Source organism: Armigeres subalbatus, chromosome 3 (assembly GCF_024139115.2).
Source record: "Armigeres subalbatus isolate Guangzhou_Male chromosome 3, GZ_Asu_2, whole genome shotgun sequence".
Taxonomy (NCBI): domain Eukaryota; kingdom Metazoa; phylum Arthropoda; class Insecta; order Diptera; family Culicidae; genus Armigeres; species Armigeres subalbatus.
The window spans coordinates 325884074-325912051 of record NC_085141.1 but is presented as its reverse complement, the minus strand read 5'-3'; the positions used below and the strand labels follow the sequence as shown (position 1 = coordinate 325912051).

General features: G+C 40.3%; 2 protein-coding genes across 11 annotated transcripts in view; one reads left to right on the top strand and one right to left on the bottom strand.

Annotated features, from left to right (window-relative positions):
• Positions 1 to 27978, top strand: part of LOC134225541 (MOB kinase activator-like 2) — a 539900-nt gene that overhangs the window by 496409 nt on the left and 15513 nt on the right. For all 10 annotated transcript variants that reach the window (XM_062705719.1, XM_062705718.1, XM_062705709.1 and 7 more), the window contains one exon: positions 15580 to 15676. In XM_062705719.1, coding sequence (XP_062561703.1) covers positions 15580 to 15676 — 97 coding nt within the window. The remainder of the gene's footprint in view (positions 1 to 15579; positions 15677 to 27978) is intronic.
• LOC134219790 (uncharacterized) lies at positions 463 to 4804 on the bottom strand. Its single transcript, XM_062698655.1, has 2 exons — positions 4546 to 4804; positions 463 to 896 (listed from the first exon to the last, which is right to left on the bottom strand). Exons 1-2 carry the CDS (start codon positions 4802 to 4804, stop codon positions 463 to 465), a joined length of 693 nt encoding a protein of 230 aa, XP_062554639.1.

Here is a 27978-nt window from a genome sequence, read left to right as displayed (position 1 = left end):
GCCGATGATGAATGGGGAACTGGTCTCAGGTGGGAGATGCTGGTCGAAATACATTTGCTGTAATCCACGGCATCTGGGTTGAACGGAAATAGACCACAAACACGAAATGCGTTGATGATTGTGGATATCTTGAAGGCAGATTTCATTGTCTCTTGCAAGAGCGCACCAAACGTCGGAATTGAAAGCCTTTCTGCCATGTTATCCGTTCTCCATATTTCGACGACCTTTCCCCAGCTGTTTTTAAGTGGTCTAAATATGGAGACATCGGCAGGCTGCAGTATTCGTGTTGCGTTAGGGTATAATGCAATCAATATTATGCCTAACTCCGAACATGCATCCGCTGCTTCGACGGCTGTGTGCGATTTGTGTCCGTCAACAAAATAACATACAGGGAATTTCACATTGTTTTTGACCAAGGCAGGATATAAAATTTTTTTTATATAAAGCGTAAATTGGATGAATTCATCCAACCTGAGTCGGAGGTACCGAGCCCCACTCCGACGGGAATGACTGAACGATGTCTCTACTTAAACGCTTATATGGCAGTATTACATCCGGTGGAATGATGGTACCATCGGCCGAAAATGTGAATAAAACAGTAACGTTCTGTTTTCCATTTTGATTTTCAACAAACGGAACATTTTTTACACCTTTTGTTGCCAGCACCTTTTTTGGAGGAACGTTCATGCAGAAGCCAGTTTCATCTCCATTGAGAATTCGCGAAGGATCGTTCAAAATATCGGCAATATTATTTTCAACCAAATAGTCTTCGACAGTTTTGAACCATTTCCGAATATCCTGCTCTGAAACTTTTGCGCTGGCTGATGTGATTCCTTCTGGAGTCCTGAGAGTAAGTTGAGGATGACGACGCATAAAACCTTCAAGCCATTTCCGGCCTACAAATAAGTAAAAAAAACTGAATAGTAAAAAGCATTGAACACAGGTGGAAGATAAATTATTTATGCTTAGTATATTGGATCCAAAAGCACTACCTCGTTTATGGTTGCAAACGATAGTGCATCGGTCAAGAATACTTGAACCGATGTTATAAAAATTGTGGTAAAAGTTTAAATCAGTAAAAATAATATTTTTGTGTTTAAGACGTTTTAAGGCTAATTTTGGGCTGTGCAACATTTCAGAACGAATTAACCATCAGCCCAAAACGTCAGGCCCATATATTAACTGTCAAAGGTTGAGTCAAGTGGCCTGCGGTATTTATCTACACGCTAACCTGGACCTACTCAGAATCATGTCAAAGTGACCCTGATTCGGCAAAACCGTGGTTACTCTAATTTGGGTTCGGGTACCTAAACTCAAATTTGGTAACCGAATAAGCGAAAAAATCTGGGTAAAGGCCACCTTACACCTCGGGAAAATTTTCCTCCGGATTTTGGTCCCCGTGCATTTTAAATGGGGCCGGGATTTTGATTTTCCGTGCCCAAATCCCGAAAACATCGCATATGCAAAAATGCATGGGGAAAAAATCCGCGGACCAAATTCCCGAGGTGTGAGGCTGCCTTAATCGGTACCCAGCTATTTTCGCTCCAGAAAATTATTATTTTGTAAAAAATGTTAAAGGAAACAAATTCCCCAAACGCATATCACTTTCCGGCTGTACCGACAATACTCCGCCGCCATTAATTTGACCATGCTTACCTTTTTCTTGCTGCATTCGGCATACGACGTCGACGCCATGTTGTTATATCCGAAAATGTTTAAGTCCCCGGTTACCCAGATTTCGGGTTCGTCTGACTCAGATCCATTTTGTTGACATACCCAGATTTGACAACTGCTAACATTGAAATTATTTCAAGTTAGCGTGTAATGCGTTTGAATCATATTACTGCGTACGTCAAACAAGACCGAGAATGTCGAGGAAGCATTTTTCATCTACACGCAAAAAAAAGCGTTCCCGAATTCGTGAACCAGCAAAAATACACCGTGATTTTATTCATGGATTCGGGAACACCAGTCACGATTTCCAGAACGTTCCAGAAAACGTGACTGTATTCCCGAATCCGTGACTGTTGTTCCCGAAAAAATACACCGTGAACTCGTTAGTTCACGAATTCATGAACGCTTTTTTTGCGTGTATTTTCAAATTTCAAATTAAACAATGTTTCTTCCGATTCGGAGTCGAAAGAAAAACTGACGCGTTCAGAATAATTAACTTCATCGTTCCCTGAAAGAAAATCGAATATCGATTCTTCGTGTACACCCCATTTTTAGATTTTTTTGTTGTTCCGATCTGTACCAAATTTTCTGTATTTATTTAGGGGTTCAATTAACAACTTTTGTCAAAGTTTGGAAGCCTGACATGTTTTGTAGTTTCATATTGACCTTTTGTACCGAAAATACTGGGTTTGCGGACCCTGTTCCATGGCCATAGAATGACCAGTTTTGCCCTACCAAGAAACTATGGTGTTTTCTAGGTAACTTATGAGATTCTGAGAAGTTCGAGGTATCGAAAGACCGATATATTCCGTGATTCTATGCGCCGCGCAGTTTCGGTTTGTTCACAGCTTACGTTATAAGCCAAAACACGCAACGTGTAGGCAAAGTGTGATAAAAAATCAATGATTCACATCATTGTGATATCCATCATTAAAATATTACTAACAAATTAGATACGAAAAAAACAGGACGTGATAGATTTTGGTTTATGATAAAACTATAATTCGATTTTAATATTTTAAAGAAGCATAAATATAGTATTTGCTTGTACATACAGAGAAAGGAATTTGAGTCATTTTATCTATATTATAAAAATTAATTCTTAAAAAATGTACAAATTCTTTTTCTGTTTGACTATAGTTGAGTATTGTTGAAATTTTTTACTTCACGACCCGGACCTATACAAACAGTAATCAAAATACAAACAGTTTTTTCACAATCGGAAAATTATTATACCAATTGGTCAACAGAATAATTGTGTAGAATTCATCATTTGATTAAAAGAAGGCAGATTTCATTTGAAAACATTGACTGATTTTGAAGAAGGGAGCAAACCCGTAATCGCCTTATTCCGGGCAAATGTCTATTTCTAAAGAAGGAAAAACTTCCACCGATGCCTTATTCCGGGCAAACGTATATTTTTAAAGAAGGGATCACATTCACCATCAAGAAGGAAACACATTAATCACTGCTTTTCACTGGACAAACCATTTATTTCGATAAAGGGTTGAATTGGTCAATAATAAAACAATACTCCCCCTCCCACACTCTCCCTCTTTTTCTAAGAGCATCCCCAACCTTCCTATCGTCGTCTCCTTAAGATAAAGAATGGGCATATAGCCATAGCAGCTAGCCCTCAACAGGATCTACAAATGTCAGATCCGAAGCAGAAGAAAGGAGAAGAAGAAGATAAAGAATGTGTGTTCCAAGCTTATTAAAACCACAATCATTTTTTTAATATATTTTTTTGTTTTAACAAACTTCTTTCAAAAATAGAGACAACCCTTCCCCATAACTTCCCTACCTGCTTTGTTATCTTCTCTTTAGGATAGAGAATGTGTGCACCAAATTTGATTGAAATCGGTCCTGGGGGTTAGGAGTTACACTGAATTGCTCGTTTTCTAAAGACAACCCCCCCCCTTACCCATTATCCTTTTCTGAATAATACCCCTCCCTCATGACCCCTCCACCCTTTCCCAAAATACCCATCCATATGATCGGCTCCTCTAAGTGAATATGTGTGCAAAATTTGGTTGAAATTGGTACTGGGGGTTGGAAGTTACACTGAATTGCTCGATTTTCAAAGACAACCCCTCCCCCCATACCGTCCCCATTTTTTTCCATGACCACCCCACGCTTTTGTTATCTTTTCTTTTGGATAAATAATGTGTGTACCAAATTTGGTTGAAATCGGCCCTGGGGTTCAGAATTTACTCTGAATTGCCCGTTTTCTGAACAATACCCCTTCCTCCAGACCACTCCCCCCTTTTCCAAATTATCCTCTTATATGATCATCTCCTCATAGTGAATATGTGTACAAAATTTGGTTAAAATCGGTCCTGGGAGTTGAAAGTTACACAGAATAGTTCGTTCTCTAAACACGCCACCAACCACCCCTTCCCCTTTTCCAAATGACCCTCCCAACCCCTTTGTTAACTTCTCCTAAGGATAGAGAATATGTGTACCAAATTTGGTTGAAATCGGCCAAGTGGTTCAGAAGTAGTTAGCGAACATATATACATACATAGATTGGTTTATATATATATATATATATATATATATATATATATATATATATAGATATCTATAGATTCTGGGGTACGAGACGAGCCAGCCTCGGGCAAGTTCAAGTCTCGGTCCGGTCTAGGATGTTTTCGGGTTGTAAACATTCTCGACTCCCTGGGCATAATGTATCCATTATACTTGCCACACAAGATACATACTCATGCAGTGGTGGGCATGAAAAAGCTTTATATTAATAACTGAGGAAATGCTAACTGAATACTAAGTTGAAAAGCAGGCCAAGTTCCAGTTGGAATGTAGTGCCATTGAAGAAGAAGAAGATCTATAGATTCATTATTCAGTTTTTACCTGGGACGTAGTTACGAGAAAGGTTATCTCTCGGGTGCTTGCGCAGGTACGCGGCGACTTTCGAAGCCAATCCCTTGCGCGTTATTGGAAATCCTCTCTTCTCCATGACCTGGAGCCACGAAACAATGATCGTTTCCTCGCTTGTGGATAATAAGCTGTCAGGTCCTGTGCGCCCTTTATTTTTAAAGTGTTCGCTAAGTCGATACTGCAGCGTTCCTCGTGGAATACCGTAAAACTTTTGAGCATGGTACTTCGTCATGGTGCCATCTCGAACTTCATCCGACGACATCCGGCTCAACTGGTTCATCCAGTGACTGAATCACGGATCCGTTCGAACAATGAGGTTCTTGCACAAATGAACTCTCCAGCTCCATGTTCCAGAGATCCAATGTTTTGCTGATAGCAATATCATCTAAAAACGCGTATAAGTTGTTGAAATATACACCATAAATTTTTAACAATTACTTACCTGGTTGTTTTTTGGTGTCCATGGTTTACACAGTTTTCAATTTCTAGAGCAGCACGATTTTTTTAAAAATTGAATCCTTGTTGTTTCAACTATTTTTTCCGACACTATTTACCTTTTTTTCAGGTCGCACAACATTTGAAAACATTCAAAATGTTGAAAGCAAACTAAAACTATAAAAGCATCCAAAAGTTATTGTTATTTTGTTTTTATACATTCAATAATGTAATATATAGTTCGCTAGGGAATTAAAGTTTTATTTTATAATTTAGCAATCATGCTACAAATATTTTTATTACGACATTCAGTATTAAGGAATGCCTGAAAAGATAATTTGGTTCTAATCTAATGTTAAGCTAGAAAAAGTGACGTTTTGGATTTGACACTACAGTTCGACTAGGCCCTTTATAAATATCAATATGTTTGAAGTTGGGGAAATATACAGCTGTACCTGCATTTGAATCTGTGTTGGTGCGAGTCCTTCGCAAATGACAAAAAGGATGGGTTTATTTATTGACTTCTAAAAGGAAAATGTTGAAAAAAATCATTCGGTGACGTCACGTTCTATTTGATCTATAGCAGGATACAGTGGATGATGTACGCACACTAATATATGACTTTATTATTAATGATCAACATGCAATGGTGCCAAAATCATGTTTTTTTTTGAATGAGTTGAAAAATTTTAAATATGGAATTCACCAAACTTTCATAAAACTTGTTGTGACAGAGTAGTATTTTGTTTAGTTTCAAAACATTAATTAAGTATAACAATGCACATACTTAAAACGTTCCCGTAAATAGAGAAAACGAAGTATTTTCCACGAAATTATATTTAAGCGATATCTGAAGGAAAAAAAAAGGATGGCAACCTTACGAGTTAATGTGGGAAGTAAATAGTGCTGAAAATATGAACAAAGTTATTTATTTAATGCAAAAAGTTCATCTCATATTTTTCTATGTTTTGGAAGGCTTTTTTAAAATTATAATTCATGTACGTTCTGAAGTGAAAAGTGACCTTTGTGCTGCAGGTGAAGTTCTTAAACCTAAAAATAAATGTGAGCGATAATCGAGTAAGAAAAATAGTCCGAAATTGGTTGATATTGCTAGTACGGGTATTATAGTGTCATGGATATTTCATACTCAGGTAAGAGAATGTAGTAAAATACCTATCAACCTTTTCATTTGATTAAAAACATGGCTTTTGTAATGAATATGAAAATTAAAGCATTGTCAAACGTAAAAATCAACTCTAAAGAATTCACTCCGACAAAGTTTTGAGCGAAAACGTTTTAATAAAGTGCATTTTTCAACGAATAAAGTTACGTGAGCTTAGCATGAGATGAACATATGGGCAGAGATTAATATGGGAGCATATACCCTATATGCTGAAAAAATAATAAAATATATTCATCAATTTACTTACGAACCGTCCAAAGGAGGACAAAGTAAGCTGGATTTTACAAATGTTTCGCATTATATACAAAACACGCACACTTATTCACCGAACATTATAATCAGAACCAAAAACTCGGATTTTACGAATGCTCTAAATCCTACCTGAAACACGTCCGATCACGCACCAAATGTTTACTCACTCGGCCGCGCGAACTATCTGCAAAACGCAAAATTTCGGCAAATCGCGCGATCGTTCTGCTGTCCGAAACAAGAGCCAACACGCACTGAACTAATTAACTTTATTACCGGCCGCGCAATGCAAAACACAAAATTTCGGCAAATCGCGCGATCGTTCTGCCTTCCGAAACAAGAGCCAACACGCACTGAACTAATTAACTTTATTACCGGCCGCGCAATGCAAAACACAAAATTTCGGCAAATCGCGCGATCGTTCTGCCTTTCGAAACAAGAGCCAACACGCACACATATAAATTTTTTCAATTAAAATGGATAAATTAGAATCACTGCTTTATACTGCAAATGACTTTGGGAGTAGAACATTTCTAGACCAACATTTGAAAAGGGCGTAACAGCCTTCTGATTCTTTGTCTACATATATGGCTATATATGTAGACGAGGAATCCGAAGGAATAAATTTTGGCTGTTACGCCCTTTTCAAATGTTGGTCTAGATTTATTACGTAAGGTATCCCTCATAGAAAGATTTATTTTATAAGTACTAGCGAAAGAAACCCAGCTTTGCCCGGGTCACGGCATACAAAAAACAAGGTAAGCTTAGTACGTATGTAATCATTCAGTTTAAATGTAAAAATGTGACGTCACTACTATCTTTGCACAAGCGGGACCGAGACGATGCTCTATGGTCGCAGCATGCTTACTTTTGTACTCCAACATGTGGCGATAAAATATGCGTCACATTCGAAGTGTCATTTTTCTAACGAGCCTACCTTGTTTTCTGTATACCGTGGCCCGGGTGTTGCAAATGTCACAATGAACTTATTCGCAGCACCGCACTCTATAGATCAATTTCCGTTTGTTTGTTTTGTTATCTTCAACAGATGATCCAAAATTGTAATCTAATGATTTTTTACATTTCCCCGTTTAATTAACCAACTTTTTGTATATACAAATCTTGCGGATCCCAAAACGAATGGATTAGGGGAAAAATATTGCAGATCGGTTAACCCGTTCGCGAGTTAAATCGTCAGGAAGGAAGTCTCAACTCATTTTTATTATAAAGAAGATTTTTCTGTAAGGAGCAAAATGAATGATCTCTTTTACAAAATATATTCTGATGATAATTTAGACATCTGAGACTGCATAAACTTTGGATATTCCACTAAGAAAAATCGATTTTTATTATTTTGAGTTTGACTCAACGATTTGTAGCTCGAACTTCTTGTTTAGGCTCGGCTTGAGAGACTAAAGACGTCAGTACTGTCATTACTGTTGAGGCCAAAATATGTATACTTGTAAAGAATGCAAAGTAATGGAACTAAATAATTCATTACAAGTGAAGACATTCCACTAAATAAGCACACAATTTTCTTTCATCGGATTTGTTGAATAATGTTTTGGCAATTCATATTTTTTTCAGAATTTATTGCCGCTTCAAGTTGGAATTTTTGGCCAAAAGATATTAGAGGGGGACATTCTTTTAAAAATTATTTGTATTAGCCTTATACACTTTTTTTGGAACATTATTACCAGTGTTGTGCTAAATCATCATCAAACGATAATGATTGCAATTTTCATGTGAAAACTTTTCACGTGAAAACATTAGGCGAGTTGTCGCTGGCGACAACTTCTCAAATGTTGCACTCAAACGATAGTAAACACAGAATTTTCATTCAAACATTAATCTTTACTAATATCAGCTAATTGTCAACAGTCCCGTTATATCTTATATTTAGCGTTATGGTTTGATGGTAGTAAGGAAAAATAGTTCAAAATGTAATGGTAAATGCTTCAAATCAATATACGATTTTCAAACGATTCTTAATCGCTGGCGAGTTTTTATCACTTGATAATTTAAAAGTAAGATCGCGGGTGAGTTTGATCATTCTCGATTTTTTGAAAATTTGATTTTTCCCATCCCTGATACCACTGCGACTAGCAGTTATATCCATCTTATTTACTTCATATAAAAGCAGTGGCGTTTCCCTAAGCTCAATTTACCTGTGCACTGGATTTAAATTTAAGGAATTGGTGTGTGGAAATGCATAGAATAACTAGATTTTGTTTATTTTAAACTACTCTGATAATTTTATTTTCCATTTAGGCTGTCAAAATAACAAAATTTTCATTTTTTGGGTCAGTGCACAGGTAAAAAGTGAGGTTACGCGACGCCACTGTATAAAAGTTAATTTTTGTCACTGCAAATGAAATTCAAAGTCACTATTTGGTCACTTTTTCTACACCTGAAAGTCACTATTTGGTCCCTTTTTTCGCCAGTGTTGGTCACTAAAGTCACTATTTTGAGTGGCATTGGCCGCTGCCAGCCCTGCCATATGGTTTTTTCGGTCCCTTCAATCTACATATATTTGGGCTTTCTAGATCTAGATAACTTTCCTATCTCGATAGCTCTCTATCTCGATGTGTTAAAAAAAGGAAAAGGAAAATGATGAAGAAAACAGAAGTAAGAAGGGTCCAACCAAAAGGAAGAGGGAATTGGCAGTAGAGGTGTGCGACGGTCCGAAAATCGATGGATCCTTTTCCAAAATGTTCATTTGAAAATTATTTTCGGATTTTCCATGACAACTACTTTGAAGTTTTGAAAATTCTTTGGAATTTCCAAGGAAAATTGTTTGGTATTTCCGTGGCAAATTCTTTGGAAATTACATGAAAAAAACTTCATAATTTTCACGAAAAAAAAATGTTCGAAGTTTCTACAGGAAAATGCTCGGAAAATCCACGTAAAGCTTCTGTTGAGTATTTTTTGAAATTTGCACAGAGTAATCTTCAGATCTTCCGCGGAAGATTGTTCAAAATGTGGACATCAACAAAAAGAAATTGATTTCAACGGCAAATGTTCAAAACTTTCATGGGCAATTTGGGAAATTAATTGGCATTTGCATGGGATTTAATTTTTTTTTGTAATTTCCACGAATTTTACAAAAATTTAATTAATATTACTCAGAACTTCTACATGATTTTTATTATTTATATGCAAAATTGTTCGGTATTTTAACGAAAAACAATGAAGTAATTCTTCGAAAATTCAATGGAAAGTTATAAAAAAAGAGAAAGGGTCGTTTGGCCGAAAACCATTTGTCGGAAAACCATTTGGCCGAATAATACGAAAAACATCAAGCCGAATTGCATTTGACCGAAATGAAGCTTAGAACGAAACTATAATACAACGATAAATTTATACAGACATACGGAATTGGTAATTTGGCAGAAAAAGCAATCATTGCTAAGAGCATCATTACTGTGCGCGAGTATTTTGATTAGCGCTGTCATTTTAGTTTAGTCACTCTTTTTTGCATCGGTCACTACTTTCGATTATCATTTTGGTGGCTGCATTCCGTACCGGTGACATTTGACGTTTGATAGTTCATCAAATAGCAGCGCTGTTATAGCGCTACCATATTTGGTCAGCTGTCAGCTGCGCTACTGTTTTAGCGACCGGTGAAGTGTCGAGTAATGATAGATCGCTGACAAACGGTTATACTCGTCACCGCTAATCTTGCTCTGACATGTTGTTTGGCTGAAATGATCGTTTGGCCGAATAGGTTCTAAGGCTGAAATGGTTGTTTGACAGAAAGGGCCATTTGACCGAAAATGTCATTTGGTCCAACGGACAAATGTTGAACGGGTTGGAAACGGTTAGAAACATCCACCTATTTGGCTAAATGACATTTCTACCAAACGACCATTTCGGCCCAAAAATCCTTTTGGGCCAAACGACTTTTTCGGCCAAATGGCCAGTCGGCCGAACGACATTTTCGGCCGTATATCCATTTCGGCTAAATAAAATTGTTGGCCAGATGGGTTCTGGCCTAAAGTTTTGTTCGGTCAAATGACATATTCGGCCAAACACCTTTCGGCCTTGTGACTTTCGGTCGAATGGCAGTACCTGTCGTCTGGCCGAAAGCCATTCGGCGAAAAGCCATTTATTCGAATGCAACTTGGTCATCTAGTCAAATTCCGTTAGGCCGAATTAAACGTTTGTCCGAAAAGGTATTAGGTTCAAATGGTTTGACCGAACATGATAGTTGGCTGAAATCGACAAATAGCCGAAAGGCACATTCGGCCGAACTTGTAATTTGACCGAGAAGTTGTTTGTCCTAACAGTTCATTTGGCTGAAAATGTCATTTGGCCGAATGGTCGTTTGGTCGCAAAAGTTATTTGATCGAAAATGCCGTTTGGCAAAAAGAGCCATTTGACCCGAAAATGTCCTTTCGGCAAAACAATCATTTCGGCCGAACGGCTTTTTGGAAAAATGACAAGTTCAGCAGAACGACACTTTCGGCCGAATGACCCTTCCTGCCACACGACCGTTTCATTGAGGTATTCGGCCAACTGTTTTTTCAGCCAAAGGAACTGTTCGATCAAATGCAAAATAATTTTAGCTTAAGCCACATGGTTTATTTGATCAAACGACATATTGGGCCAAACAAATTCCAGCCTTACCAACAAACAGTTTTAGCTATATAAGCTATAGAGGACTATTTTTGATCATATAAGCGCTTTATTCACCTCCAATGTTTGTGGGGTTGTGGGTTGTTTCCTTCGTCAAAATGGCTTTCTGCCAAAAGACTCTTCTCTGTTCAAAAAGTTTATTTCTACGAGTATTTTTTCGGATTTCAAAAGGAAATCCTTCGAAATTTACACATGAAGTTTTCTAACGGGAAATTGTATTGATTTTTTAAGCAAATCATTGGTATTTTCACAAAAAAAGTATCTGAAGTTCTTAAATGATGTTGTTTTTTTGATTAAAAAAAAACTGCTGAAATTTCACTGAGTTTTTGGAATTTTCACTGAAAATTCTGCGGATTTCTTTAAATTTGAATCGGCATGGAAAATTTTCAAACGGCGGCGGCGGCGTGCCAAAAACTATCGGCGGCGTAGCGCACACTTTTTATTGGCAGGAATAAGGATTAATTTCACAACTTTCAATTCTCACTTCTTTTATTTTTGCATTTCTCACTTCTCTTTCTCACACTTAGCGCTGCTTACTTCTCACTTCTTACATTTCACTACTCACTGCTAACTACATACTTCTCATTTCTTACTTCTTACTTCTCGCTTTTCACTTTTCATTTTTCACTTCTAACTTCGAACTCCTCCCTTCGAATTTCGCATTTCTCACTTCTAACTACTTCTCACTCCAGTTAGTTTCTATCCAAAATAAAGTATATTTAACTTAGTATTAACTCTCTACAACCCAAATTTTTGTTTTCGCTTAAAATCACTATTTTGCTTTCTAAAATCGATCTAAACACAGTTTGGGCATAACAAATTTTTAATTCGCGATTTTATGAATTTCACATTTTGATATTTTATAATTTTTTTTCCAAGTTTTTCATTTAATCAAATAGTTTCTTGAATCAATTATTTTTTTTTTAATTTTCAGCATATTTATAGTTTGAAAATTCCTATCAAATGCTGACTTATTGCAATTTTTAAATTTTCAGGGTCAATTTTTTTATTTTCCGTGTAACGAGTTGGACAAATATTTTAGAGTGTAACATTAATCACTATAACCTTCTATTGAATAAAGTTAGTTGTAGAAAAATACTAAACTATAAATATTTCGCCCTTCAAAGGTATACGAGCGAAAACACAAAAGAACAAAATATTACTGGCTTTTCAATAATTTTTTTTATAACTAGAACTTTGAAAACTGACTTTGAACCACATTTTAACATGTATTGAATATTATATTATTGATTAACATCAAAAACTTTTCGAAATCAGATCAATTAAAAATTACAAAAAATATTCAAAACACCCCGTCTGAAGGCGGTCTTGGGCATTAGAGGGTTAAGTTAATTTTATCTTAAATTAAGAAAAAAAAAACCTAATTTTGGGCTCCCACACTAAACTCCCGATTTGAGTGAAAACCGTGTATTTAAAAGGTTACCTTAGTATTATTTTAAGCTCATGTACTTAATCCAAATGTTCGTGGTACATTCCAATTGTTTTGCAATTGAAATGAAATGTGATGAAATAAGCATGACATTGAAGAAAAAATCCTGCGTAATTAGGCACATGAACGTAACATTGACACACCCCTCGATATTTGATAGAAAAAAAATCATAAGAAAAATGATCATCATTGTAACAGGAGCTTATCAGGGGAATTCTGAAAAACAGACCTATTTCTCGAAGGAAATCCTTGAAGCATCTCTGAAGATAATTCGGTATCAAATTCGATGAGGAATTTCTGCAGAAATTATCAAAATGTCTCGAAAACATCACTCGAAATTACTATTTGAAGCCTGTCCACGTTAAATTTCGGACACCCATCTCATAACGCGATTTTTGAAAAATTTCACAAACCATTGAGGCGATCAATTTACATGCCAGCTGAATCTGTTCGCTTTATGTGCTGCTTTCAGCATGTTTTAAAATCACAATAATAAAGATTAAAAAAAGCATGTTTTAAACACGCCTACATTGATAAAATGACGACAAATCATGTGGACATTACCTAAGTGTCCGAAATTTAACGTGGACAGGCTTTAAATTCCTCTCGAAGCTCTTCCATAAGTTAATGCAAATTATCATTCAAAAATTCCTCACGGAATTTTCCCACCAGTTCCTTAAAAAATTCCTCTCATGATTTCTTATAGATTAGTAAAAAAATGAGTGATAATTTCTTAGCGTGTTTTTTTGTATATAAATCGTATTTTTCAATAACTTTTGATCCCATAGTCCGATTTGGCCCATTTTTAATAAGGAACAATGGGACAGGATTCCCCGTCGAATGCAACTTATTTATCGGATCAAGATAAGTGCCTAAAAGATGAGTGAGTTTTATTTTGCGCACATACATACACACACGCACACACATACACACAGACAGACATCATCTCAATTCGTTGAGCTGAGTCGATTGGTATATAACACTATGGGTCTCCGGACCTTCTATCACAAAATCGTCTTGGAAGTGAATATATAGCATTTTCGTTACACCTTGGTGTAAGGCAAGGCAAAAACGTGAATTTTTGATTTTTTTTTTAATTGCCGTAAATTTCCTGTAATTGTATACCATTTTACCAAAAAAATCCTTTGATTTTTTAGGTAAATTTCTTTAGTTATCTACATTTTCAGCTCCATTTTCAAAGCACATGTACTTGTCCACAGAAACTAGTCTTATGACAGATGAAGACATTCCACTAACACAGCTTAATAATTTTCCACAGAAATTATTTCTGTTAAAATAGAATTCACAAATTCACATAGCAAAAAATCGGTGATTTAGACTTCAAAATGTGTGTGGATTCTTTTTCAATTACCTCTACTAAGTATTATCAATTATATTTTCAATTGCACAAAAGATATTACAGCTGCCTTACATTTTTTTAACATGAAGCCCTAAGTCACCGTTCTATTTCTATTTTGCTTTGCCTTTGTTATATGTGGCGAACAATTTTGCTACAGCTTAAAATTAATTCACACCTTCCGATGCCAAATGTGCACAAATAATCCTTTCGGAAGCCAGATAAAACAAAAATAGTCATGACCTATTTCTCACCGCTAATGCGTAGTAACTGTTGCTTCCTCGACATCACACCCATTGGGGTGATCCATCATCCATATGTCATTTTTTGCACATCAATTGCCGCACGGACGAGCGTGGTGAGATTGTTGTCTGAGTTTTGGGAAAACGCCGTTGATAAGATTGATACAAGTTGAGTGGAAGATAGTAATTTCCGGTAGTATTTCCGTTTATTTACATTGTATCCCTAAACAAAGATCTCATCGTATCTTTGTGTGGTTTTATACCCAAATAAGGGTATGGAAATTTCAATAATTTTTTATTTTGTTGAAAATTTATCAAAGCGAAATATCTTTTAAATAAATGAATTCTCTCTCAGATTTTTTTAGTCAATAATATCAATCATGGAAAAATATTTCAGAAAATTTTATGAATCCCGAAACATTCCTGTGGTTTTATTGAGTTTATTCACATTGATGGGTTTTATTGAGTTTATTTATTTTAGTTTTATTTTTTTGCTTTCACTCCTTGACTACTCGAAAAGCACTAGGGCATATTTTGCCTTCTACAAAAGTAAATGAACCAAGATTTGCAGTTATTTCTATAACATTGATGTTTCACTCCCACGACAATTTTATGCCTATAGTTGTTGACGAGCTTCATCTTTCAATCGAACACGCGCTTTCGAAAAAAAATAACCAAAAATAAACGCAATCGCAACGGAGAAACCCCGCCAGGCCCGTACACGTGTGCACTTTCTGGCGATTAAAACGCGTATTGGCTCACCCGGCTGCAGCGCCTACGGACCTGCAGCAGCTCACTAATTGAACTGAAAATAATGGAACCTGTTACTTTCACCTGTTTGTTGGGGTGCCATGCCGGTGTGGTGTTGGGAGCAAATAAAACAAAACAAGAGCTGCCATTAATCGCAACGAACAACGATAATGCCTCACCTGCCCGTCGTCGAATACGTCGAAATACGTCGCGTCGTCGTGGTGGTACAAAAGAGCATTGTTTGCCGCGTGATAATAATTGCAGCGGGAATTGATTGCTTGCTTCGCAGTGTAAATATTGAACAATTAGCGGGTGATTACTGATTGGTATTTTTGAGGCGAAGTTTACGCTGGGTGTCACCCGGTCGCAGTTATTGTTAGTAATGTGGGTCTTTTGTCAGCGAGGTGGGTTTAATCTTTTCGATTAATTGGCGTAGAATGGAAAAAAGAAAAGGCTAGTTTGATCGTATTTCTTGAACATAACAATTTTACTTTAAAAGCTTTTCGTACCACTCGTATGAATTATAAGCAGCCGTTTCCCTATAACAAGTCACGTTCGATAAAAAACAGAAGTAGAAGGGTTGAACTGAGGATAAATGTGACACTTTGTGGCTTGTGACTGTCCTAATAAGATATATCAGTTCAATTAAAATTAAACTAGCATACTAACCTTCAACCGTTTTCTTCTCCTCTCTTCCCAACAGCGTTAGCGCTTTTCGAGCACGTGAACTTAGTATACGGAACAATCAGTGAATTCTGCACCACATCCGGCTGTCCAGACATGACCGGACCAGGAACTAGGTAAGTTCATTTAGCAGCTGAAATACGTTGTACGCGTCCTATGATCAGCAGTTGCCGTTCAAGACATTCAACCCAGACAGACGACAGCAGAGTTGCCTTTCCTTTCTTAGCTGACTGCGGAGCAGCGAGTGTGTACACTTGATAAATCACCCATTAATCACCGATGACGGCGGCGCGTACGCCTTCCGTGGCAGAGGTCATACCGTGACAATTGCATCAAGTTGACACGCGACAATAATAATCGTTAAGCCATGATCATTGTAGGTTGCTTACAATGAGTATGGTCGAGCATGAGACAATGGGGACTGGCGGATCCGCAATTGAGTGGAGTGGTTCGGCTCAAAACAGGCAGGGAAGTGCTATCGAAATTAGTTGCAATTGAACTTCGATACATTGCTTGCCCTTCCTGTACTCAACAATGAATATTGATGAACATTAGATGCGGTGGTCACATGAAATGGTCTAATGTTTACCCTTCCCATCCAATTACCACCTCGATTATTCTGTTCAACCGATTCAAAACGGGTTTTTTCGTCGTATTTCAACATAAATTTTGGACCTACTACTTCAAAAGCGGATGCAAGCCATGAAAAGTCGAAATATGGGGGAAAATATTTTTTTTTGTGATCTTCTAGGGCTTCCTTCATAGAGTTCAGATCTTGATGATCTGCGTATACAATTCTAATTTGAAGTTGGCAATTGTACTTTAGACATAATTGAACTATTTTTTATCAAATCGCAGTGTTACCAGAACATCAACGGTACTCCAAACTATTCTTGAGTTTAGATCTTGGAGGCCTACAAGATCAACAGAGTAGTTTATAGGTTCTCGAGCTTGTGTGTTAGTTGGAGAAGCCCCAAAAATGCGTAATGGCGAATGTATTACAATTCCATTATAAGTTTATATATTATAATAAAGTTTTGATAATTGTATGATTTTTTATTTCCAAACATGGTATTGTATATTATATGCATGGTGATCAATATATCGAAGACCGTTGAATCCTGCACACTACACCAGCACCACCAGGACTGTGGGACAAAATTTCAAAAGAGCAAAACGTCAAGTGACTTAAATCTAGAATCTAAGGGTTCGGAAGCCTCCATTTGAGAGGTACGTAAGCCTTTGCGTGGGTCAAAAACTGGCAGGGAAGTGCTATCGAAATTAGTTGCAATTGAACTTCGATACATTGCTTGCCCTTCCTGTACTCAACAATGAATATTGATGAGCATTAGATGCGGTGGTCACATGAAATGGTCTAATGTTTATCCTTCCCATCCAATTACCACCTCGATTATTCTGTTCAACCGATTAAATATGCATTTTTACGTCGTATTTCAATATAAATTTTGGACCTACTGCTTCAAAAACGGATGCAAGCCATGAAAAAGTCAAAATATGGGGGAAAATTTTTTTTTGTGAACCATTGCCCAGAGAATCAGTCATGATTCAAATCGCGATTTACACCATTGCATGATTTTTTCGTGTTCTTCTTTGTTGAATGCATAGAATCAACTTTTTTGACTTAAAACGATGGCTAATAGATCCTTATGTAAACAAAATATACACCTCGATTGCGTTGTAACGCTTTTTAGAGCGAAATCATTTTTCAAGACACTCGGAGGCCTCCTTTCAAGAGGCTCGGAAGCATCCTTTTAAGAGGCTCAGAAGCATCCTTTCAAGTGGCTCGGAAGCATCCTTTCAAGAGGCCCGGAAGCCTCCTTTTAAGAGGCCCGGAAGCCTCCTTTCAAGAGGCTCGGAAGCCTCCTTTCAAGAGGCTCGGAAGCCTCCTTTTAAAAGGCTCAGAAGCATCCTTTCAAGAAACACGGAAGCCTACTTTCAAGAGGCTCGGAAGCCTCCTTTAAAGAGGCTTAGAGCCTCCTTTCAAGAGGCCTCAGGAAGCCTCCTTTCAAGAGGCTCAGGAAGCCTCCTTCAAGAGGCTCTGGAAGCTTCCTTTCAAGAGGCTGGAAGCCTCCTTCAAGAGGCTCAGGAAGCCTCCTTTCAAGAGGCTCAGGAAGCCTCCTTTCAAGAGGCTCAGGCCTCCTTTCAAGAGGCTCGGAAGCCTCCTTCAAGAGGCTCAGAAGCCTCCTTTCAAGAGGCTCAGAAGCCTCCTTTCAAGAGGCTCAAGCCTCCTTTCAAGAGGCTCAGAGCCTCCTTTCAAGAGGCTCGGAAGCCTCCTTTCAAGAGGCCTCAAGCCTCCTTTCAAGAGGCTCAGGAAGCCTCCTTTCAAGAGGCCCGGAAGCCTCCTTTCAAGAGGCTCAGCCTCCTTTCAAGAGGCTCAGGAAGCCTCCTTTCAAGAGGCTCAGAGCCTCCTTTCAAGAGGCTCGGAAGCCTCCTTCAAGAGGCTCGGAAGCCTCCTTTCAAGAGGCTCAGGAAGCCTCCTTTCAAGAGGCTGGAAGCCTCCTTTCAAGAGGCTCAGGAAGCCTCCTTTCAAGAGGCCCGGAAGCCTCCTTTCAAGAGGCTCAGAAGCCTCCTTTCAAGAGGCTCAGGCCTCCTTTCAAGAGGCTCGGAAGCCTCCTTTCAAGAGGCTCAGAAGCCTCCTTTCAAGAGGCTCAGAAGCCTCCTTCAAGAGGCTCAGAAGCCTCCTTTCAAGAGGCTCGGAAGCCTCCTTTCAAGAGGCTCAAGCCTCCTTTCAAGAGGCTCAGAGCCTCCTTTCAAGAGGCTCAGGAAGCCTCCTTTCAAGAGCTCAGAGCCTCCTTTCAAGAGGCTCAGGAAGCCTCCTTTCAAGAGCTCAGGAAGCCTCCTTTCAAGAGGCCTGGAAGCCTCCTTTCAAGAGCTCAAGCCTCCTTTCAAGAGGCCTGGAAGCCTCCTTTCAAGAGGCTCAGAAGCCTCCTTTCAAGAGGCCTCAGGAAGCCTCCTTTCAAGAGGCTCAAGCCTCCTTTCAAGAGGCTTGGAAGCCTCCTTTCAAGAGGCTCGAAAGCCTCCTTTCAAGAGGCTCGAAGCCTCCTTTCAAGAGGCTCGGAAGCCTCCTTTCAAGAGGCTCGGAAGCCTCCTTTCAAGAGGCTCGGAAGCCTCCTTTCAAGAGGCTCGGAAGCCTCCTTTCAAGAGGCTCGGAAGCCTCCTTTCAAGAGGCTCGGAAGCCTCCTTTCAAGAGGCTCGGAAGCCTCCTTTCAAGAGGCTCGGAAGCCTACTTTCAAGAGGCTCGGAAGCCTCCTTTCAAGAGGCTCGGAAGCCTCCTTTCAAGAGGCTCGGAAGCCTTCTTTCAAGAGGCTCGGAAGCAGATCCTGTTGAGCAATTCCAACTCATGAAAATAGTTGAGACATCGAAGATCTTCATGTTGATCGATTTGAATATTAGGATCTGCGCTCAAAGTCAGTTTGGAGTTTCGCAGATGTCGATCGAATTCTGTAATGAGTCTATAATGCTGTAACGAAATCCCGCGGAGCTTTTTCAACTCATAAAATAGTTGGGACATCGAAGATCTTCTTGTTGATCAATTTGAATGTTAGGATCTGAGCTCATAGACAGTTTGGAGTGTCGTAGGAGTTCAACGAAATCTGTTATGGGTCTATAATGGCGTAACGAAATCCCGTGAAGCTATTCCAACCCATGAAAATAGTTGAGACATCGAAGATCTTCATGTTGATCGTTTTGAATATTGAGATCTGTACTCAAGGACAGTTTGGAGTGTCGTAGATACCGAACGAATTCTGTAGTTTGTCTGTAATGGTGTAGCGCAGTACCGTGGAGCTATTCCACTTCATTAAACTAGTAAGGACGTCTTCATGTTGATTCATTTTAGTATTAAGATCTGTACTCAAGGACAGTTTGGAGTGTCTTAGAAGTCGAGCGAATTCTATAATGTGTCCATAATGGTGTTACGAGGTACGAGCAAGGCTCTAGCTCTTAAAACTGATTTTTCACAGCTGATTTTCTTCTTGGGTGATATATGACGACTAGGGTGGCTCAAATTAGTATGGGAAAAACTTTTTTCAATTTTTTTGATGGGCCGCCCTCTTATTCGGTTCTATTTGATGCCTTGATGCTCTGGACAAAATTTCAGCCAAATCGGTCAACGTTTGGACGGTGCTAAACTCGTTGGAAGTTTATATGCAAAAATGTATGCAGAAACATCTAAAAACAGTGAATTGCAGTTGGACGGCACAACTCACGATGAAGAACTATGATACCCATTCAAGTCTTGAAGAATTTAATACAGAATGTTATGCAGAAAATCTCGAGAAGATTAGAGTTTGCCCGGCTAAGTTATTAGCATTTCTTTGAAGTGGGGTTTGACCAAATTTCGTTTCTTTTACCTTTGAAAAGAAATAAATTCACCCCTACAACACTCCAGTAAAAAGCTAATATCTTTGTCTAAAACACTCTAATCTTCTCGCGGTTTTCAGCATAACATTCTGTATTTTATTAAACAAGACCTGAATGAGTATCATGGTTCTTGAACTTAGATTGTGCCGTCCAACTGCAAATCACTGTTTTTAGATGTTTATGCATACATTTTTCCATATAAACTTCCAACGAGTTTAGCACTACCCAAACGTTGACCGATTTGGCTGAAATTTTGTCCAGAGCATCAGGGCATCAAATAGAACCGAATAAGAGGGCGGCCCATCAAAAAATTTGAAAAAATGTTTTTTGAGCCACCCTAATGACGACCCATCCGTATTAAATCGACTAAGGCCGGAAAATGATCAAATCGTCCCCACCGTTTACTAGTCGGCTGAAATCTAACCGAATTACTAGATTCTCTTTCTTGACATTTCCATATTATGTAATACCACGGCATATGCGTGCTCAGCATATATGTAAAACATTCAGTTTGAATGTAAACATGTGACGTCACTGCTATCTTCGCACAGGATGAACCGAGACGATGCTCTACGGTCTCAGCGGGTTCGTGACGTTAGGCATAATGGACATTTGACATAATTCTGCCTTCTTCATATCATAGGCTGTTCTTTGGGTCATTTTATGCCTAACGTACATTATGCTTAACGTACTTATGCCTAACGGGGTATACCCCGGTCTCAGCATGCTTGCTTTTGTACTCTACCATGTGGCGATAAAATATGCGTCACTCTAGAAGTGTCATTTTTCTTACGAGCCAACCTTGTTGTCTGTATACAGTGATGTAATACTGGTCGACCCCGCAGACCTTGTCCTGCATAGTAGGCGACAATTCGCGAAGTGAACTGCCTATGTAAAATTTCTATACGAGTCCTAATTTTAGTTTTTCACGATTTACTCAACGTTAATCGTGATTTCAGCATGAGGAAATATCATATAAACCCCGTCGGAAACCATAACGAACGTAACTGCTGAACTAAGAAAAAAATCCATCCAGCCGTTTCGAGTTATGCGGATACTAACACAGATCAACTCATTTTTATTATATAGAAGAAGACTAGAAAAGGAAGAGATAATAGTTTTTTTTTTGTTTTAATCGATGTGCAAGACAAACATATTTCCACCTTACGAAAAATATGCTAAGATGGCTTCATAGATCACAATTAAACCGTCAGCCTTTTATCAAATCTACCAATTTAGGTTCTTTCAACGTCACACCTATCACGCCATCAGTTTGCTTTATATTTCCATGCATTATTTATTCTAGTTGATAAATTGCAATCAATGTAGTTGGCCAACCCAATCCAACTTGGCAACTTCTAGAAGTTCAAGGCTCGACGCATGCCCCATGTAACCGGTTTCCCGTACTTCCATCAGACGACATACCTTTCCGTAAACACACAAAGGTTCTTTGTTTAAAACCAAACTCATGCTCCGAAGAAAACCATCAGTCACCGGTAGTTGTGGCAGATTTGCATAAAATAAGCCGCGAAACGGTCATTACCATATGGGTGGATATTTCTTGACTTTTACAGCGTCAACTAATATGCAATCAAGCCTGTTGTTGAACCACCAGGTATGTCGTTCCATTAAAACTGAAGTGCTGCACAACCGCAACGACAACAACACGCCCGCCAAGGTTCACCGGCATTTCTGCCGGATTGGATTATTTCACTTAGGCACGCACCACACTCTCGGTGAACCCGCGAACCCAGCATAGCTTGGTCCCCACACCGCACAAATGTGTTCAGTCGATGGTTGTGCTCTATGGAGCCGTTTTTTTTCTCGAAACGATTTGAGCTTGGGGAGTAGGGTCGTTCTGGAGCAACACTATTTTATAGTGGCAGGTTGACCTCCCAAAAGGCCAATAATCCGTCCCGACATGGCTGCTGGGCAATAAAAATCCACGGTCAAATGAAGCCATATGGCACGGTTCCACTTCCACCACGTATAAAAATGAGTCATTCTAACTGTGGCCTTTCACAAAGTGTTGTAAGTTTTTGCGAACAAGAGAAAGAGCGTCTAATAAAAATTAATGCAATATCTTGCGATTAATATGGAAATGGAAATAAATTTTTCATGATCCATCACAGCTTTGTTACTTTCGCAGCCGTTGATGCCGTAAAATGAGGTCTTCTCGTTCGCTAAGTTGTCTCCGAATGATGGGAAAGTATCTTCCAGTTAGACAGTCCACCTGCGATGTCAATCCAACAAAGCTCCATGCACTGACTGTTTTGACAAATACCAATGGTTTGTGCCGGATCGATTGACAGTGTTCGGTATTGCGAAACAGGAAATTGCGCTGGATTGATGTGAGATTGATTGATGTGCGTACATGGTTTTGGACTTTATCTAATGGATTTAGGCGATGGGCAGCTCTGAAAACAATTTTCCAGAGGTATAAATTATTCAACAAGTCTAGAAAAACAATTTACGGTAATCTTGCTGAGCGTATGTTTGTAAGTAATGATATCATTCAATCGCCTTTTCTGGTTCCTTGCGAGGTGTTGCAATCCAGGCAACCTGCAAATCATTCTTCAATCGAGCTTCCATATACAGAAACTTAAATTATCACTATTTGAACGGTTGAATGATACTCTGCTTTCCTATTACAGAGTATGACTCAATACTCTAAGTGCCCACTTTTTCTTTTCGCACACACGTGATCCTTGAGCGAACCCATGTATCCTGTTGTCGTTGAAATTGAAATCGGTATAGCAAAACAAAACACCGAAAAACAGATTATAACTAAAAACAATTACAATTACAATAACAATTAATGATTAACAGCAGACGGCTGTACGACTGGAACTAACTTGTGTAGCATGGTTTGAGGTTGTCAACATACTCTCCCCAGTATTCAACCAATACCTCCGCATAGCTTCCGAACTTCTTCCTTCCACACCCGCTGAGGCTGCCTGCGCCGAAGCAGGTGCCCTTCCATTTCGCTATTGTATGCAATTAGGCTATTTGCCTAAAAGCCGCCGCATACGCTTGCCACATCCGGAACCTATAGGAACCTTTCCTTGTTTAAGGGCATCGGATCATGCACACGATGGCCGGCATCAGTCTCCCCCACCCCCGACAACCTTCGCCTGAATTACCGGGCACTGTGGGGTGCCAGGCAACGTCACTGCATACATTCTGGCTGGAGTCGGCCACCAAGGCCGGCTGCGTTTCACAATATCGGTTCCCTCGGCTGACGTTAAAGCCTGGATCAAAAAGATCGTCAGCCAGGATTGGGAAGCTCCAGCTCCAGCTACGGAATACCGACAAACATACGGGATGCCTTAGCTGACGATACCGCTAGCCTATCTGTCCTCATCTGCTTCCTCAAAGATGGAGGACTGTGCCATCAGATTTAAATCCAGCGCGGACTTTCCGGGCATCCCAACCCGGAAATAAGTCTCACCCTGGTCTTCCCAGGGCTGTAAGTCCCCACGCTCCCCACAGTCCCCCTGGCTGCGTTTTCCCAACTTCGCTCATATCGTATCCTCATCTTGATACCAACTTACCAAGTCATGTGTAGCAGGAATACGAACGCTGTCGCTCTCATAGTGAGCCACGCTTTCTCTGAAGTTTTTTTTTTGTTTTTTTTTGTTTTTAAATGCGATCTGAATTGTCATCATTTTACTGACGTTCTGATCAGTTTATTGCGGAAATCCTTCCGTTTCCCCTTCTTCGGTCAGTTTTATGAATCGATGTTATGCGCTAAGGTAGGGTTTCCTATCTGCCTGCAGCGATTGAACTTAGGTTTTCTGCTAGTTTCAAAGCTATCTTTTAGAATAAATCGTGATTTTTAAGACCATTGTAAAGCTGAAAATATTACATAGGTGTTGTCTTGTTTCAGGTTCAATAAAATTTTACAATTTTTCCTCATTTTTGACTTATTCAGATTTGAGAATGTCCACAGAAATGAGACACTTCGTAAAGTTATCGCAACTTGAAGTCCACAGACAAAAATAACGTTGGTTAAACACAGAAACTGGGGATCCCGAAGTAGCTTTGCATCGACAAATTTTTCTACATCTTTGTCGAATAAAATCCGCATACCGTGCCTACCAAGAATCAAAGGTACAACCATCCTCCGGATTTGTCTACTCGGTAGTATTGCTGAAGAGCGAATGCAAAACAATTTCATCCCTTGATCAGCCAGCTCGATAAGTGAAAGCTGCTGAGTGAGTTGTGTCATCAACTGCTGCTGTTGTTGTAGAATTTTCATCAGCATCTGGATGGAATTCTGCGATGCTTATTCTGATCAGAGTCTCTTAATTCTCGTGTATACATGGATGAGACAAAGTGCCATGAGCTACAAGAGCTCACGTAGCACTGATTCAGTGCGACGAGAGAAGCTAGCGAAGCTAGCGCGCATATAAAAAACTGAGTGAGCGTGTCTCAATGTACGTCTCATGAGCCTCATCTCATGCGCTAGGAATGCATATCTGACGTTACTTAGGTGACGATTTTATTGAATGAAAATTTCCCGCCCAAGCTGTTTCACGCACCTTCGCTGTTGTTTGCAAAGGTTTGCCATTGCAAACCGCGCATGAGCTGATCGCATTGAGATGTCTCAATGCGACTCACCAATGTTAATGTGAGGTATACACAAGCTTCGTGATACCCGCATGCGCAAAATTTTATGTGCGCGTAGCAGTCGTTGCTCAATCTCATCCTTTTTTGCACGCGTGCATGGTGTCTGATTCTGATGCTTGTTGTATCGGTTGAATCCGACATTATGCTAACCTCAACTTTTCACTGAACACACGCTGGGTATTTCTGTCGCGTAATGCAACGTACACACCAGTCAAGCAGCTTGACGAACATTGACTCTGCCCTCAAGAAAACGCTACGATGGCTGCTTTGTTCGAACGTGTGTGAAGTTGTTCGACCAACACACTTAGTTTTTATTTCTGCAGCTTGGCAAAAATCCGCACAGCCGTGCGCCAGTAAAACAAAAAACTGATATTCCGGCAAAAATGATGTTTGTTAGCTGATTTTCGGCAAATTATTTGCTGATTTTCAGCAATTTTGACAGATATCTCGGCAAAAACATGTTTGCTGGGGCACGGCTGTGCGAATCTCGGTAAAAGTTGACCATTTTGCTGAGATCCCGGTAAAAAATATTAAGTGTGAACCATTTGACATTTGGCGGCTCGGTTGGAAAAAAAATAAAACGGTTTGATTTTGGTTTAAGTTGTCGCGGCGGAGTCAAGGTTCGCCGAACATATTTGAGCATTTGTTGTGAAGTTGCACAAACCCCCATATATTTTTTGATGGTTGGTGCTCAAGTTGACCCTGCGGTCGTTCGTGTGTGATATTGTTGGTCGAATAAATTGATTGTTTGTGGCGCTGTTGGTAAAACTTGATGGATGTTTGAATGAACGAGAGGTGGAGGCAATGTTGGTCAAACTGCTTGACCGTGTGTACGTTCCATAACCGATACTAAATATACGCGTCGTTGTTTTGTTGTTATAAATGATTCGAAAGCTAACAATAATTATTTATTTATTATCAGACTAAGGCCGGAGTGGCCTGTGCTGCACATAAAAGTCTTCTCCATTCAGCTCGGTCCATGGCTACACGTCGCCAACCACGCAGTCTACGGAGGGTCCGCAAGTCATCTTCCACCTGATCGATCCACCTTGCCCGCTGCGCACCTCGCCTTCTTGTGCCCGTCGGATCGTTGTCGAGAACCATTTTCACCGGGTTACTGTCCGACATTCTGGCTACGTGCCCGGCCCACCGCAGTCGTCCGATTTTCGCGGTGTGAACGATGGATGGTTCTCCCAACAGCTGATGCAACTCGTGGTTCATTCGCCTCCTCCACGTACCGTCCGCCATCTGCACCCCACCATAGATGGTACGCAGCACTTTCCTTTCGAAAACTCCAAGTGCGCGTTGGTCCTCCACGAGCATCGTCCAGGTCTCGTGTCCGTAGAGAACTACCGGTCTTATAAGCGTTTTGTAGATAGTCAGTTTGGTACGGCGGCGAACTCTATTCGATCGGAGCGTCTTGCGGAGTCCAAAGTACGTACGATTTCCAGCCACTATGCGTCTCCGAATTTCTCTGCTGGTATCGTTATCGGCGGTCACCAGTGAGCCCAAGTACACGAATTCTTCTACCACCTCGATTTCGTCACCACCAATAGAAACTCGTGGTGGGTGGCTCACATTGACCTCTCTTGAGCCTCTTCTTATCATGTACTTCGTCTTCGACGTGTTGATGACTAGTCCAATCCGTTTAGCTTCGCTTTTCAGTCTGATGTAGGCTTCCTCCATCCTCTCAAAGTTACGTGCCATGATATCAATGTCGTCGGCGAAACCAAATAACTGGACGGACTTCGTGAAAATCGTACCACTCGTGTCAATCCCTGCCCTTCGTATTACTCCCTCCAAAGCGATGTTGAATAGCAGACATGAAAGACCATCACCTTGCCGTAACCCTCTACGGGTTTCGAAGGGACTCGAGAATGCCGCTGAAACTCGAACTACGCACATCACCCGATCCATCGTCGCCTTGATCAACCGTATCAGTTTATCCGGAAATTCGTTTTCGTGCATTAGCTGCCATAGCTGGTCCCGATCGATTGTATCATATGCGGCTTTGAAGTCGATAAATAGATGATGTGTGGGCACGTTGTATTCGCGGCATTTCTGCAATACCTGACGTATGGCGAACACCTGGTCTGTGGTAGAGCGTTCACCCATAAATCCCGCCTGGTACTGCCCCACGAACTCTCTTGCAATTGGTGTTAGTCGACGGCATAAAATTTAGGAGAGTACCTTGTAGGCGGCGTTCAGCAATGTGATTGCGCGGTAGTTGTTACAATCCAGCTTATCGCCCTTTTTGTAGATGGGACACACGACACCTTCCATCCACTCCTGCGGCAGAACCTCATCCTCCCAAACCTTGGTAATCACCCAGTGCAGCGCTCTAGCCAGTGCTTCACCACCGTGTTTAAACAGCTCTCCTGGTAGTTGGTCAACTCCAGGGGCTTTGTTGTTTTTCAGCCGGCCGATCTCCTCCTGGATTTCCAGGAGATTCGGAGCCGGAAGTCATATTTTCTGCGCGCGTGCTCCTAGGTTCATTACCATACCGCCACCGTTGTCTGCCATATCGCCACTCAGGTGCTCTTCGTAGTGCTGCCGCCACCTTTGGATCACCTAACGCTCGTTCGTAAGAAGGTTCCCGTTTATGTCCTTACACATATCGGGCTGTGGCACGTGGCCCTTACATGAACGGTTCAACTTCTCATAGAACTTTCGTGCGTTATTAGCGCGGTACAGTTCCTCCGTCTCTTCACGGTCTCGATCTTCCTGCTGGCGCTTTTTCCTCCGGAAAATCGAGTTTTGTCTGTTCCGCGCCCGTTTGTATCGTGCCTCGTTCGCCCTCGTGCGGTGTTGCAGCAATCTCGCCCATGCTGCATTCTTCTCCTCAACTAACTGCTCACATTCGCCGTCATACCAGTCGTTTCTCTGATCCGGAGCCACCGTGCCTAGTGCAGCGGTTGCGGTGCTTCCAATGGCGGATCGAATATCTCTCCAGCCATCTTCAAGAGATGCTGCGCCTAGCTGCTCTTCCGTTGGGAGTGCCACTTCCAGCTGCTGCGCGTAGTCTTGGGCTAGTCTACCGTCTTGTAGCCGCCCAATGTTAAGCCGCGGCGGACGACTCCGACGCGTGTTGATCACCGTCGAGAATTTTGAGCGCAGACATACTGCGACGAGGTAGTGGTCGGATTCAATATTCGCACTGCGGTAAGTGCGTACGTTCGTGATGTCGGAGAAGAATTTACCGTCGATTAGAACGTGGTCGATTTGGTTTTCCGTTACTTGATTAGGTGATTTCCATGTGGCCTTGTGGATATTCTTGCGGGAGAATACAGTGCTTCGGACTACCATTCCGCGGGAGGCTGCAAAGTTTATGCATCGTTGGCCGTTGTCATTCGATACGGTGTGCAGACTATCCGGTCCGATGACCGGTCTATACATTTCCTCC

Coding starts and splice junctions, on each gene's coding strand:
- LOC134219790 (XM_062698655.1), bottom strand. CDS start 4,804: ATGACGAAGTACCATGCTCAAAAGTTTTACGGTATTCCACGAGGAACG. Junction 897..4,545: donor TTCTCGTAACTACGTCCCAG/GTAAAAACTGAA, acceptor ACTTATTTGTAG/GCCGGAAATGGCTTGAAGGT.